The sequence below is a fragment of the Agelaius phoeniceus genome, chromosome 6, assembly GCF_051311805.1.
Source record: "Agelaius phoeniceus isolate bAgePho1 chromosome 6, bAgePho1.hap1, whole genome shotgun sequence".
Classification (NCBI taxonomy): Eukaryota; Metazoa; Chordata; class Aves; order Passeriformes; family Icteridae; genus Agelaius; species Agelaius phoeniceus.
In genome coordinates this window covers 22675991-22691485 of record NC_135270.1, presented here as the reverse complement: position 1 = coordinate 22691485, position 15495 = coordinate 22675991, and the positions used below count along the sequence as shown (strand labels likewise).

At 38.5% G+C, this 15495-nt stretch overlaps 1 protein-coding gene across 3 annotated transcripts in view; it reads left to right on the top strand.

The window, feature by feature from the left end:
- The window catches only part of LOC143694344 (uncharacterized), a 61037-nt gene extending 46233 nt beyond the window's left edge, over positions 1-14804 (top strand). For 2 of the 3 annotated variants that reach the window (XR_013182746.1, XM_077180005.1), the window contains 5 exons: positions 304-370; positions 1211-1453; positions 6646-6691; positions 11165-11237; positions 12086-14804. Coding sequence is in view for 1 of the 3 variants with exons in the window: in XM_077180005.1 (XP_077036120.1) it covers positions 1401-1453; positions 6646-6691; positions 11165-11237; positions 12086-12288 (375 nt within the window). In the remaining 2 variants the exon portion in view is untranslated. Of the gene's footprint in view, positions 1-303; positions 371-1210; positions 1454-6225; positions 6692-11164; positions 11238-12085 lie in introns of all 3 variants that reach the window. The other variant, XR_013182745.1, reaches the window with a different exon arrangement.
- Positions 14805-15495: the final 691 nt, after the last annotated feature.

The window sequence follows — 15495 nt, the reverse complement described above, 5'->3', positions numbered from 1 at the left end:
GAAAATTAGTGTGCTTTGAAGAGGTAAGGCAGAATGGATGATTACATATGCTATTAGTTCTCATTTGCTTAACATAATTTCCTAATTCACAGCTCTAAAACTTTTCACAGGACCTTTAAAATACAATCAGTTTTCCTTGTCTATTTCCTAATAATTCAAACTGAGTGCAGAACCTGACATGCAATCAGGCTAATACAGGTCGATATCCATTTTCTTTCAGTTAAAGAGGAATTTTAACACAGTGATACGAGCTTTGGAATCACAAACAGCTACTGTATATCTATCTGTCTGTTTGCTGAACAGGAACGGTGGGGACTGACTCAGCTGCCTTTAGTCATGCTGAATGAAACCCACCACTGTAACTCACTAGGTAAGACAAAGCATATCACTGCTGATTAAGATAAAACTTGTTTGAGAATCATTCAACCTCTTTCATATATTTTTCATTTACATTTCATTCATAAATATAAGACTTAAACACTTTACAATTTGGTGCGATCTCACTTGGGAAAATGGAGAGGAGAAGATATTCTTCTCTAACTAGAAGAGTTTAAAATATAGCTTGTGAGATCAAAACCAAGCCCTACATAAAGTACATACAAAAAGTCCTGAAAAAAATTACCCACTTGCGTGCAGAGGGATCTTCCGCTCTGTTTTTAACATCACACAGTAATGGAAGTTGATGGCTAGAATCTGCAAATCAATTCTGCACCCAGCTGAAATTGCCACAAAAGCTTAGGATGCCATGAGGGAAGAAACTGTCAGAAGCTTGCCTAAAGACCACAGCGGATATTTGTGAATAGAACTCTGAGATGTCCAGGACTTAATTTTACATCATCTAAAAAATGCCACAGTCCCCCCAGATGATATAGCAAATTATTCATGCATAAACTTAATTACCCATATGACATTTATCACAAACATCTATCTGCATTTGCTGGTTATGATAGCCTGAATTCTGAGTTTTTAATATTGCTATGATGCAGTCATTAAAACAAATTAGGGACAGAAAAGAATTAAAATTGCTTCATTTTTTTTACAGCTAAGGTAGTTTTTGGTTTGGTAACTGTTTTCAAGGCTGAGTGACTGAGATTTTGCTGATGCACCACTCCATAGAGGTGAATAGTCTACCTGAAAGTGACTGACTTAATTCTGCTGGATCATGGTTTACAGAACATGGATAAAATGATTAAATTCAATTTGTTTCTAGGTTTCAAGGTATCATTTGCTTCTGTTTGGAAAGAAGATGAGTGCTAGAGATCAAAAAGGAGGAAAAGACCCATGGCAGACAAAATGATTGAGATGAATGGTGGACTACAAATAAAACTCTTATAAACAGTTGCACAGACAACAAGAAATCCAGAAAAAAGAAACTAGGAGAGGATTTCCATCAGGTCCGGATGAGCTTTATTGTCATACTCACCTGGCTCCTTTTCATTCTATTTCACTGCAGGTGGGTGAAGGAGATATGACAAAGTTGCATATAAAGAAATAATTGACTGTGAACATGTAGACAGGTTTAGGCTCTGGGAATACTAAGCAAATACCTATGAAAATCCTGTGAGAATGCTCAACACAATTGAGCAAAGTTGACTAGAAGAGAGTGATGTCTAGTCCAAGAGCTATGAACCCCAGTATAACTAATTCTTCTGACCCCTTAGTCACCATGATTTCCAAGGCATGCATGTGAGGGACACATTATTTATTGGGTGAGAATACTAGGACTTGACCCTTAAACATATGCACTATATAGCATACTGTATTATTCTACTAAGGTAGATTCTGCATTTTTGCATAACTTTATTTATGTTCATTTATTGTTTGAAAACAAACAAGGTCTTACTTAGAGGAGTTGTCCTTCCTTCTTCACTCTCCCTTCCATGCTGTTGTAATTCAAACCCTTTTTTGTGCCAGTTTCTCTATTAAACTGAGCTCTTGTATTAGGTTCAACACAATTTGCACAGAAAATGAGACTAACTGTCCCCTATGGTTTGGGTCATCTGAAGGATAACATCTATTGGAAGAACTGTGTGAATTTTACCTATGGAAATAGTGAGGGGGGAAGTTTAAAAGACTTTAATTAATTTGCATCCCTAAAGGTGAAGAGTTAGGCACTGTTGAGAATTAGAGAGTTAATGTGACTGTGAAAGCTACATGGGATGATTTGGTGTGTCATATTGAATTATGACAGCCTATATCCATGTCAAACAATGTATCTCAAAGGAGAGGATGTGGAAAGCCAAGGACAATTTCTAAAGGTACCACCATTATCCCTGAAGTTCCCACTTCAGAGTGGATTTTAAATAAATACTAAATGTTCCGAGCAGAAATGCAGCCAAGAAGGAACAGTTTGGAACCAAAATATACAAGGGCTCTGTAACCACAGAAAACTTCTGCAGATTGTTAGGGGAGAGATAGTTGAGACACCTCCACCACATGCTTTAAATGGTTTAAAGTCTTTTACAATGACATCATTATTTTATTTGCATTGCATATAAGATGGAAGATCAATGCATCGGCATCAATGACTGTGACAAATCTTTACACACAGGCACAGCCTCTTGCAAAGAATTTTGTGCTATTGAAAATTCTGAAAATTATATATAGAGCAGGAGTTCTTGCCCTTCCAGAGATTATTGTGGAGCCACAGGCTGCTTTATGCAGGCGGTTTTCTGAGGATAGGCACAACTGAAGATCTCATGTCAGTTGAACAATGAATTTAAAAAACCCCATCTTCATGAAATTCTGTATGCAGAAAAGAGCAACAGGTTTTTCTTAGTGCAATGATGTGCATCTAAAAGATTGCTAAGGTTCTAATAACTGTCCCATCTATCCTGATAAATGTCTAACCAGAACTCCTCCTTCCTGACCTTTGAAAACAGTCCATTTTTTGTGATAATGCCATCTTCAGAAAGACCCATTATTCACCTGCTTGAATACTGTATAGGCTGGTAAGGTTGAACAGTTCATTAATACTTCCAGTCTTGCATTTACATTGGGCATAGATAACCTGAGAATCCAATGCAAGAGATCGGTAGACAATCTGGACAGGGCTGCCATGTGCTAAAGGATGTGTTCTAGTTGCAACAGGCGAAAAAGTAATCATCCTGTCCATCAACAACACAGGTAATAGTGCAAATACAAAGCTGAGGAAAGGAACTCCTTGATTTTAGCGAGTCCATACAAAAGATACAAGAGAGATACAAAAAAGATACAAAAGATATTTGACGGGACCCATTGGTAGACATGCAAGCTGCATCATATTACTTTGGCATGAGAGTAACTCAAGCAACAAAATGATTTGGTGATAAGGGTGCTAAAAAAGGTGCTCACATCTTATCTTAATCTTTTTTTTCAACTGTTTAACAGCTAGCTTTTTAATGGCAGCTGTCTTGCAACCTCTGCTATGATCTATTTTGCTCCAGAAGTACAGACAGGGTAAGGACTACCATCCCTGTGCTGTGCTCTGAGCTCAGCATCTTAAATTCAGTGAATCTGAAGTAATATTCAGAAGAGAAAGCTTTAGTATTGGTCATAATACCATATCTAATCTAATGTAAGAGGTAACTATATAATTTGTTATATTATTTGTTATATATTATATTATTCTTTTTAAATACTACACAACTGGACTAATATTCAGTGCCTGCAACTTCTCCTTGTGTTCTGGGTTAAAAAAAACCTTCTTTGTTACCTCTTTAAAAATTGTCTTCTGAATTTTCAAGAGGTTTATCGTTATTTAAATTTTTGTTTTGGGAATCTGTGATAAAAATAACTAGAAGCACAGAATTTCCTCCTTTGCACAGCTCATTGCATCAGAATTTTCTCTTAATCTTTTACTTGCCACTACAATTTTGTTTGTAATCTCATGCATGAAATGGGCACTTTGCATGAAACATATACTTGCAGTATCTATTATTTTATTTTTGTCCTTTGTGGTTTTTTAGTGCTCACTGTGTCTTTGGCCTGTTTACACAGATGGAAAAATCCCCAGGGTCTATATTTTAATCATTTTATTAAAGTTTCTGAAATGGCTAACCTGCCTAAGTTTGGACTAGGGATATTCTGAAGTCTGTGATATATGTCTGGAAATAGATTATTCAGACACTTAGTTCAGATACTGGATTGTCTGTACCTGTACAGCTCCATTTGCTTTCAAGGGGTAGCACTGGGGACACCTGAGCTCTCAAAGTAGTCCAAGGCCTTTCTACCATGCACACTATGCAGCCTTGGAGGTGGAGAATAAAATAGAACCTGGATGTGAGCAAAGTAAATTTATCAGAATTATAGTTCTTCTTTAGTTCTCATTTTTAATAGAATATCTGTGACAATTAGACTGTTTACAGAAGTGAAAGTTTGTTAAAATCTGGTTAAGGGAAAGGACTGGGAGAGTCACCATCTCCCTGATACTGCAGCAAGCTTTACTCCAGCCCTGAACTAGGAGAACTAGCAGTTCTACTGCAACAGTATTGTTGGGTCTGTGACATCAGCCAATGCATTTCATTTTTTGCCAGAGAACTCAGTCTCTGTCATTTCACTCTGATACACTGAGAGCCTACATTTGTGTGATATTGTGCTGCAGTTTTAAAAGAGGAGCTGCTAGATGAAGTGACTAAAAGTGATCTCAAAAAGAGGATTCATTTGGGTCATTACACTGTGACAGGCACTGTGGGTCAAACTGGTGCCATCAAAGGTGAAAAGCAAATGGATTAGTCTAGTGCCCTTTGCATCCATAACCATCATACCAGATGTCAACAGTTCTACGTTTAAGCTGAAGCATCTTGGATACAGTTTCTTCCAGTTCCTGGAGTGACAGACAGTGGCTCCTCTAGCAGATTTTAACAAAACCTCTTGGGACTCAGAGCATCTTTTTTTTTCTTTTCTGTCGATTTACTTATAAAGCAGGGAACATTCCTCCTGCATCTTTCAAATCAATACCAAGGCAGCAGGGTGATCTGCATACAAATCGACTTGCAAATTTACACCCTGTCTGACTCAGCCAACGGGATTAAAAATCGTTCATGAAACAACAGCTCCCTGTAATCACATCCTGAAATCACAGGCAGATTTCAATAATAACTCAAGCATATAAAAGCCTCTTGGTTTCATATGTATTAAAAATAGTTTCTTCTCATTTTCTACCTTTTCCTTGAATAGTAACTTCCTATTTTTTTGAAAGCTTTCAGGTCTGTGTTTTATCATCCATTCTCCAAAACCCCCATCTACTTAGTGACTGGAAAGATTTTTCCTATTAACCAAAATAAAAGGCAATTGTTTATACCCCAATCTGATAGCAGACAGGATTTGGAAAAAAACCTGAGTCCTCATCACTTCACCACATATCGCAGCCACTGTCACCAAATTGTCACTAAATTTTGATGTACAATGAGCCTGGTAGTTATAATTCTACTCTCCGTGGACAGTTGCCTACTTCAGAAAAGCCATCGGTATCCTATTTAACATCTTATGAACAATATTCAATCTTTAGTAGGCAAAGCAGTTAGGCTTCCTCACTGGGCTGCTTTGATTTCTGCTTCAGATTATGACGTGACTGTGTAATTAAATGTAGTGCCTGCTGTCTATTATTACACTGCATTTTTTTTCTGGTTCACAGATTCATCTTGGTACAGTGTCATTTGCAGTTATTGTGGAAATAGAGCAGAGAAAAAGGGCTTCTCTGTAAATTGAAACAATACATAAATGCAAAAAACCATACTCCATCCTGCAGTTCCTTTTGTCCAGGAGAGCTGAAACAGAAGTCAGGAGCTGTGAACAATTTTTGTCTTTCAGTGACAGGGCTGTGAAAGACCGATTCCAGTCGGAGTTCTTGATCGCCTCATGGGGACGATCTGTCATCATTTGTCAGGGGTGATTCCTGTGTTCACAGCTTTAGAAAGAGTAGTTACTGACTGCAGGTATAATAGGATGCATGAGTTTAGAGGGCAAAGCAAGGTTTTTGGCAAACATACTTAACAATCACTGCAGAATGAATTCAGTCTGAAGTGCCTGAAATCTACTCGTATCTTTTAGTTACTTAACCATTTCAGCACTCAGAGCACAGATCTGAAACTCAGCACAAACTCCCCCAAAATGAAATGATATAAAAAGCTACAGTGTGTTAATTTTTCTCCCATTACTTTCTTTTACACAAACATAGTTATTAATTAAGCAATCTGGAAAAGCATTACTTGTAATAATTATTCTTTTACTCTTTTTTTATTAAAGGGGCAACAAATTGGCAATCCCAGGAGAAAATATTTGAGAAGATACAAATAGACTGAGTTGCTGAGAATGGATGAGACTTTAGCTCAAACCAGTCACCTTCAATGCAGCACTGGGGATCAGCACAATGGTTTGGTTTCCCTTGTGCACATAGTAAAACTGGCCTTGGCATTCATCATATATCATGTGCAACAGGCACAATGCCTGTGCTTCTTGAGTGTTTTATGAAGAATATATCTTGCAAACATCCAAATTCAAAGCAGCTTGAAACAGTGAAATGAGTTTGAAAGCAACTACCAAGTGGTTTCTTTTCCATTACATATATTGCTGCCTGCTGGCAAAGAGGAAGAGTTTCTCAGCCATGCCATTACCTCCATTGTCATTACTTAATAATGCCATTATTTGTTTTTACTGCTTCCACAGTGAGCAGCTGGGACGAGGCCGGCATGGGAAGAGGAGAGTGGGCTGTGTAAGTTGAGAGCTGTGGTGAGCGAATTCCTCTTAGAGCTGCTGGAGTGATGGTCTGGAGAGAGGGGGTACAGTACTTACTGGTGCCGCTGAGAAGGAATATTCCATGCAACATCACTACCTCTAAATGTCATCCAATCCTACTGCTGGCTGATTCCTATCAGGAATCAAATCTGAGGCTGACAAAAGGCATTACAAAGGAAAGAGCTGGAATGTGACTATTTGCTGCTCTCAATGGTCTGCTGTCCTCATCCACAGCCTGCTTTGCTCATGTCTTTGGCCTAGGGCTCACAGGACCCCATATGATGAATCCACCCCTTCTCAGTGAATTAGCAGCAGCAAGGAACAGCATCTGATTGACTTGATAGGCAGTACATTGCTCCAGTGAATTAAAATTATGAAGAATGCTTTAATGCTAAAATTAATCTGTCTTGAGAAGCTATGCCACAAATAGGGCCCTAGGCTTGCAGGTCTTAGATGCACCAGAATCTGGGGTGCAGAAGTCACAGAAGAGTTTCAGTGTAGTTTTGCAGCAACACAGAAGGGAAAAATCAGACAGTACTAACTGAAGTGCTTACTTCTTGTATTTGATAGAATAATAAAAATATTTTTATGTTAATATGTTCTGCAACACCTTTAATTCTTTTGCTTTATAAAATGACTTCTTAAAACATACTTATGCTGTGAGAACCAAAGAGAAAGCAAGTAGGTCTGCTTAATGCATGGACCTAGCAACTTGCCTGTTTAGAAAAGGCCCTCAACAGAGGCAATCAAAAACATCCTGAATGAGGTTGTAGTACCTAATTTTGATTTTCTGACTCTAGCTATTCATTCAAATGGACTCCTTATGTACTGAGGTCACCTAAAACGAAGACTGGAAAGTCTCTCCAAGGAAATTTATTTTTTGCACCTAAGCAACTACTTTTCATGTTTTCAACATATGCTCTTCACATACTTGCATGTTCAAAATACACAAACCAGACTGACTCTCATGACTAAGCTATATTTGCCTGATACAATTTTTTCTCATAGAAAAGGGCTGTGGCTATGAAACTCAATGCTGTTAGTGCTTTCACATGTGCACTAAGAACACCTATCCATTACCTAAGGTAGGACAAACAACACCCAGCAACTTCCTGTTGCTACACTGATACTTTTTGGAGATGCTGAAGAAGAGAGGTAATACAAAAATGCAAAGTGTTTTCTACTGTGCAGATCTGTGGATTTACATGGCTACATCATCCTGGCCTTTAATTGAGATCTCCTTTCACTGGTAGAGCTGGAGGCAGAACTTTTGGGATGGTGAACATGAGAAACTATGAAATGTTGCAAGCTCTTCTTGAAAACTGTCTCTGCTAATAAATCTTGGTAAATTCCAAGGGCATTGAAGCTTGTTTGCTAGAGTGGCACCTGGCATTTGGCCCATCCAAATAGCAGCTTCCCAAATTATTCCTGAGCTTTGCTTATTCCAATAAGCAGTTTGCATGCAGCACCCTGTTTCAGAAGCTCAGAAGCTCACAAAATAAACCAGCACAGGCATGGGACATCCTTTGCCAGTTGGCATCAGTATCTGGGAATGTTCCTGTTCATTTACTACCATAAGATGTAGCTGGAATGCCTGATGCACAGGGTGTGTTAATGAGGGACTGCAGCCTTCCTGGTCCCTTGGCAGTTCTGCACCTGTTTAAAGCAGCCACTGTGCATCGTAAAAGAGAAATCGTAAAGAAAACAAGGCACGGAAATGAAATGATTTCTAGACTATTTGGCTTGCACCGCTTAATAAACTCAATTTTGGAATATCTGCTTTGGTGCTCATTTTCTGGCAAGGGAGATGTAAACATGCAATCCAGCCTCTTTGGGAACACATGTCATAAGACATTAAGGAGGCAACTGGACAAATGCCAAGAAATATCTATAGGACTTTGACAGATATGCCAAATAGCAAACATCACACTTGCTAGTCATATTCCCTTGAGTCATCCTGTAATTGGGCTGTGAAATTGTGTGCCAGTGCTAAAGGCTGTGCCCACCTCCTTAGGTACAGCCAGGCAGTGAAAGGAGGGAAACGTTGCTTACATCCTCCCCATACTGGACTACTGCTAAGCTCTAAAATATCACCTGCTGACAAGGTGGGCCAAGTCTGACAGACACATGGACTGGTGCTTGACATTGGAAACTCAGTCTCAATTCAGAGTGATACAGAAATGGTGGCTATCCCAGGAGAAAATAATAATGTCAGACACAAAGCTTTTCCCTCCTTTCTCTGAGGAAAAGACAAGATGCTAGATGGAGTATGCCAAGGTGAGATTTGGCCTGCATGCCACCAGCCTGGCTGTACCTGTTTAGAACTTCCTGAGGGCTACTCCAAACTGGATTCCCAAAAAGCCAATACTGTCATATGTTGTTTAGGCCTAAATCCTATCAGCATTGTGGCACAAAGATCCCAATTCCCCCCCAATTTATCAGACCATGGTCAAGACTGTTTTATTGAATATGACAATGAGGCATGACTTTGGTCACACCAAAACTTCATCCCCTCCCCTATTACAGTAGAAACTCTGAGATAGGAACCTGGGAATGAAATGAATTACTGACAAAACAAGCAAATGAAGTAAATGGGATAGAATGTCTCTATTTCAGAGTTACTTATGATACCTGCAATGCATCAATGAACTGTAGAGCAATGCTTTACAAAAGTTATTAAGATTTGGTAATATGAGAACACATGATGATAACCACTGGGAGAGATGTGCTTAGACCTGGGGTGAGTCTATAATGTCATTCCAGAGGAATAAAAAGCACTGATGCCATAGACTTAAGCATTAGAATCTACACGGTTCTATTAACTCACAAGAGAGAAAAAATTGATAAAATGCTGTCATTAGGATGCTTTTCCTTAAGTAATTTGCAAGACCACAATTTACATGTGATACTAAAATGAAAAAAACCACTGATTTATACAGGTTTTATCACTTTGAGCTAGATGTGTACAAACCACCACAGTTCTCCTATAAAATATCACAAGCTAATAGTATCTCTGGTGTAAAAGCTATCTTAGTGCCATGTAAGAAACCAGGATAAATTTAGATTTCTGATTAAAACAGCAGTTGGTATTAGGTATACAGGAAAATTTGTAAAGAATTTTTCTGATGGAGTGTTGAAAGTACTAATTTGTATGAAGACTATGTATTATGAACTTATATGAAGATCATGCATAGTGCATATTCCTCTTTCTTTCTTGTGAAGCTAATGCAAAACTAATAGCTGGAGAGGTGCTTTCAGAAGAGTAAGGCAATGGCCTAGATAAGGAAACATCACCTGGTCAGGTATATTCTAGCCTTGACTGTTATGAACAAGTGGTTGAGATTGCTTTATGAATCACCAGCAAATTATAATAAAAACCAGATTTAATACCAAGCAACAGTATGACAGAGTTCATTGGCAAGGTTCACTCTACTGCTTACTAGGTGGTTAAGGCACACCAAGGAAAAAAAAGAGCTACAAACAAAATTCAGTCAATGAATCTAAACCGAAATTAACCAAGAACTCTGTATGTTTATGTGTGTGTGTGTGACAAAAGGATAGCAGTAGCAAGAATAAGAAGAAATATGGCCTAAAGGCTTAACAGCACTCCAGCTTAACAAAACTTAACTTATAACTTAACAATTTTAGCAAAGGAACAAGACTTTACCAGTGTTTAACTTAGCTGATAAGTTCTTTTCAGGCCTAACTCACTTAGATATATAAAGTACTCAAACCTCTAAGAGAGCAGCATTTCTCCCATGTCTGCCATAGCATTTGTATCCTTGTATGCACACAGACATAAAGAGTCAGTGCAAGGTACCTGTGACAAACTCCCTGGAAGGCCGTGAAATGCTCACCTTGGACGCCTTTGTGTCTCCTGAAGGGCCGAAGGCCTGGGCCTCGAGGAATGGGGGTTTCAGCCCGGGATCCATCCTTGTTCAGCAGCCTCTGAGCACAGCAAACAGGAGCTCCCTGGCTCTAGGAGCTGTCCCTCAGGGGGAGGTGCCTCATCACCCTCACTGCAGTCCAGGAGAGCTCCAAAGGCCTCATTTTGGATCTCTGTCCACAGGCCGCAAGTGAGGGCCTCAGTCATAACAATGTTTCACCCTGGCCACCGTTTGGGCAACTTTCTTTGAAAGTTTAAGAGCAAATATGTCATGCCATTCAGGCAAGAAAAATAGTTTCCAAGGCTGTTCATAGTAAAAAGAGCAGGAGCTCTTTAGGCAGCAGCAGTTTCTGGGAGCAGACGATGTTGCTGAGGCACTCAGGAGACGCTGAGCCCAGGTGCTGCTCGTCAAGGCTGAGGCCTAACGAGCGATTCTGGGATCCTGGTGCGGCCTGGAAAGGGGGAATGCTCCTCCACATTAACAAATGGGTTCTTTAGCTTCTGATTACTTTTTCATACCACTGAAAATCTGAGATCTGATATTGTACCATGTCTGTGTTACAGGGTGCTGGAGAAATGTGTCCTGTCTTCCTCACAGATCAGACTGACAGAGCAGTAGAGGCAGAAGAAAGAGCTGGTAAGGCTGGTACAGGCATGTCACAGCTGAAGTATCACGTTTCAACCCCTTGGATGTGGGTAACACAGCACACATACCAGTCTTCCTGTTAATTTGAAATATATGCCTTTAAGTCCTGTGTTGCATTTAGGCAACATCAATTTGCCTTGTGACTCTGTCAGTCAATGCTTCTATCTGCAGGATTGTGAGAGAGAAATCCACTGGGTACAGTGCTCATTGGCACTTCTGAAAAAACCCCACTGGTTTTGAACCCTAGCCACTGTAGGGTTTAAATTGGTGCAATCTGGCCAGACGACTGCAGATGACAGACAGGCCAGACTATTTCAGTACTGTCACAGTTTCCATAACACTATTCTGGATACACACTGTGCTCTCCTAAGTGCAAAGTAACTCAATCTTATGCAAGACAGCAGTCAGAGTGAGTGGAATAAAGGATACTTGAATTATGACTTTCTCTGATGCTACATTACATAGGGGGAAACTGAGTAGTTATTTAATCTTATAAATGTCAACTTCCCCTTCTGTGACTGTGCAGTATTTTCCTTTGCAAAACACTAGAAATCTTTAAATAAAAAGGACTACCTAGTGGTAATTTCTCCCATATAAATGCATATTCATGTCCAAGATAACATGAGATTAGTAAGTTTCTTGGCCTTTTCTCTGTACATTGAATGAATCAGGTAGGCTTATATTAGTGTTTGATTATACACAGAAGATATGATAATATATGTATTTAGTCATCATGCTATCAGAGTCAGGATGGAAGGCAAATTGAAATGTTCAGCACTTTTGTATATGAGAAACACAGACATTGCCACATGCTGAGCACAGTTATGTTTCTGTTACAGGTATACTGGATCTGGGAAGAAGTGATGTCATAACACCTGCACCTAAAAAAACTGGATTTAAAACTCTAATTTATTCCAAAATTTACTTGTTTAACTTAGTCCATAACACAACTGTAGTGCCTGTGTTAGGAAAATTGTATCTCCAAGATCTCTCTATAAAGAATAGGGTGATATATAAAGGTGATATAGGTTGGATAGGGTGAAATATAAAGTAATTTAGGCTACTTTTACTTTTTCACTAATCATAGAAGAAATCTCTGGCTAAAGGTTTTTACCAGGCTTTAATTCCATGATGATTTAAATAGAGATAAGTTCAAATCCCTGGAAAATTATTTCCTCCTCCTCCCATGTTCCAGCTATGATGCTCATCTGCCCCTCTGGTGAATGTGTTCAATGAGTGAAACTAGGAAAAAAACTATTTTTAGAGAAAAAAAACCAAAAAAAAACAACCCCAAACCAACCCAAGAAGTATCTTTCCATAAGTTTCATTTCCTGTATGGGATAATTTTGCAATATGAATTGAGGACTTGGGCTGGCCCCAGAGATTAGTCAAGTGTGATTGTCTGGAGACAAGAACACAGATCTGGGACTAAGAACAGGATCATGGCAATGCTAACTTACATCTGCTTTTCATCAAGAATGTGTGGATTTAAATAGAAAACAGAGATTGTGCACTGGAATTGAAAACAAAAGATGCCACGGAAATTCAGAAGCTGTAGATACCTGCAGAATTTCAGGCCTAATTTTGGGCTTGGCTGTAGTTATGTTTATGAGCAAAGACAAGCTTTACTCTGTATCCAGATTTGTGCAAAACAAGTGCAGAGTGAGTTCAAAACATTGTCATATCAGAATGGAAGCTGTGTCTAATTAATTCCCTTGGTACTATAGGATAATTTTCCATTGCATGCTCAACAGTATTATGTTCAATTGTGAATTTTAAGTAATCTATAATTTTGGGTATGTGGTTTTTGTAAGAAAAGTATTCCAGAGCTCCAAACCACTGCTGATGGAAATCCTTTGAATGATCCTTTATTTTCCTTAATTTACTCTTAATTTTTCTATTTACTACTTTATCTAAGTGGCAGGCATATTGATGGGAGATAATGAAATTTTAGCAAGCTTTTATCTTATCTAGAGGGAATGATAGCATGCAAATCTAGCTAATTAATAAATCAAAGCAAACTACAGCTCCAGGTTTGCCAGCACAGCATTACTTGATAACCAGTTCTCAAGAGCAAAAAAGCTCTGCAGCTGGAAAGGTGTTGGAAGTGTAAACTTCTCATAGCACAGCTGCACTGTCTTAGGAATGGGAGCTGTGTCTCAAGTCCAGACTCCCCAGGGCTTCAATGCCAGCTCATGTCTGGAGGAAGTCATATGGCTGGCAGGCTGTAGATGAGGCAAAGACTGAACTCCAACCTGGAGGCTTGAACTCCAACCCAGGCAAGCAAGTTGAGTCACCTGGCACAGTGAACTGAAGCCACAATCAGTCAGACATAAAAATGAAGTTCTACAAATGATTTCTGGGTGAGAGGAAGAGGCTGAAAATGTGTTACTTGCAACCTATCCTCAAGGTTAAGGAGAGCTAATAGACACTTGTAAGCTGCAGTTGTGTCAATAAAATATTTCCCGAGGTAGCTCATCAACTGACTCAGCAGATGAGAATTTAAAACTTCCTTTATTTGCAGGAATAAGAAGCAGCACAGCCATTATCTCACTAAATTATGTTTTTACTGGATCTCTTTCAATTAAGCACATTTCCAACAAGTCCATTCCATTTTGCACAATAATGCTCCTTAGTGCATATGTTATGGAATATGTGAGAAGAAGGACAACCAGCAATTTCAAACCTCACCTCACCAAAGCTTTCAGTAATATCTAGTAATGGCTTACTCTGCTACAGTGCCTCTCATCACAAGGGACATTGAAGCCACTTAAGAAAGCAGGGAGAGAAAATGACATCACCTTTCACCAAAATGCTGCCACTTGTGAGGACAAACACTCAAATGGCAAAGAGAATGATGGCAAATGAAGAATGCTTTCTGCCATGAAAAGCAGAAAAAATGGAAACTACATACAGCATCCCATCATGAAGAACATTTAAAACACCACCCTTCCCTCTATCCGTGGGAAAATTTCCATTAGTATTTAATAGCCACAGAATATCAGGGGGTTTCTTGATTTTACTTTCAAATTAAAAAATGACTCCTGGAAGCACAATGCCTCCTAAAAAATACCAGAGACCTTTTTATTATTAACTTGGAGTGGAAATTGTTATAATTTAATACTGCAGAACTACATCATGCAAACCCCTTAAATTTCACTGGAAGTTTCTATCTAACTACTGACCCATGTTGTGACATCTCAAAAAATCGTAGACTGAGGCAACATAATAATAATGCTACTTGGCACTTTACATCTTTAAATAACTATGGAAATGTTAATTAATTTTCACAACAGCCTAGGGAGTAAATATTTTCATACTGATTTTACAGATTAAGGGGATGAAACATAATGTGTGGACATGACTTCTCTAAGGCAATCTATCAAATAAGTGTCAGATGTGGGACTAGAATTCAAAGATTCATCAGGCTTTTAAACAATGGTGCCTGGGGCAGCCACTTATTTATTTATTAAAAGTAGCTTAAACCATTTGCAGATTCTCTTTAATATGCTATTGTACTGCGTATTGGTTATTTAAAATAAAAGCTGATTATGAGGACTTGTTTTGTTCTATTTTTACAAATAATTTTTTTATATTTCAGCCTAAATTTCAATATTCTTTTCCATAAAATTAAGTGCAGAAATCAGGTATGTTAAAATATGTTCAGAAGAGATCAGGATAGTGTATTGGAGCAGAATTCCTGTGTCAGAATAGGTGTGTCAAAATTGTCTTTCTTTCCACTGTTTGGCTGGTTCTTTTCTTAATGATATTTAATTTTTATAAAAGCAGATTGTATCCTTTAGGCCTGTTGATTTGTTTTTTATTTTATTTTTGCTTTGTAACAGTAGAGAGAAAAATTTCAGATGCATATTTTAAAAAATTATTATTATCCTAAATCTCCTGTACCCTAGAGCTCCAGCATCTTTTGGAAAGCTTTTTAGTACACCAAAACAAAAGGCTCAGAAATATAGCAACTTGTCCAACAGATCAACTCAATGGCCAAAATGCAAAGTATTTGATCAGATAAAAAACCTAATTCACCAAGCAAATACATCTCAAAATTCATATTAAATACAAGGACAAGAAATCAGATAAGACAGATGTGCTACCTTACTGCACAATGATGAAAATTTTTTGCCTGAGATAGTCCAAGAGCAAATCCCAAAGCTAAGGAGACCTCTTCTTCCTCTGCTTGATCTTCTCCCTTCTTAAGTATCTGAAGTCTAGTCTAACAGAACTAAGAGATAAT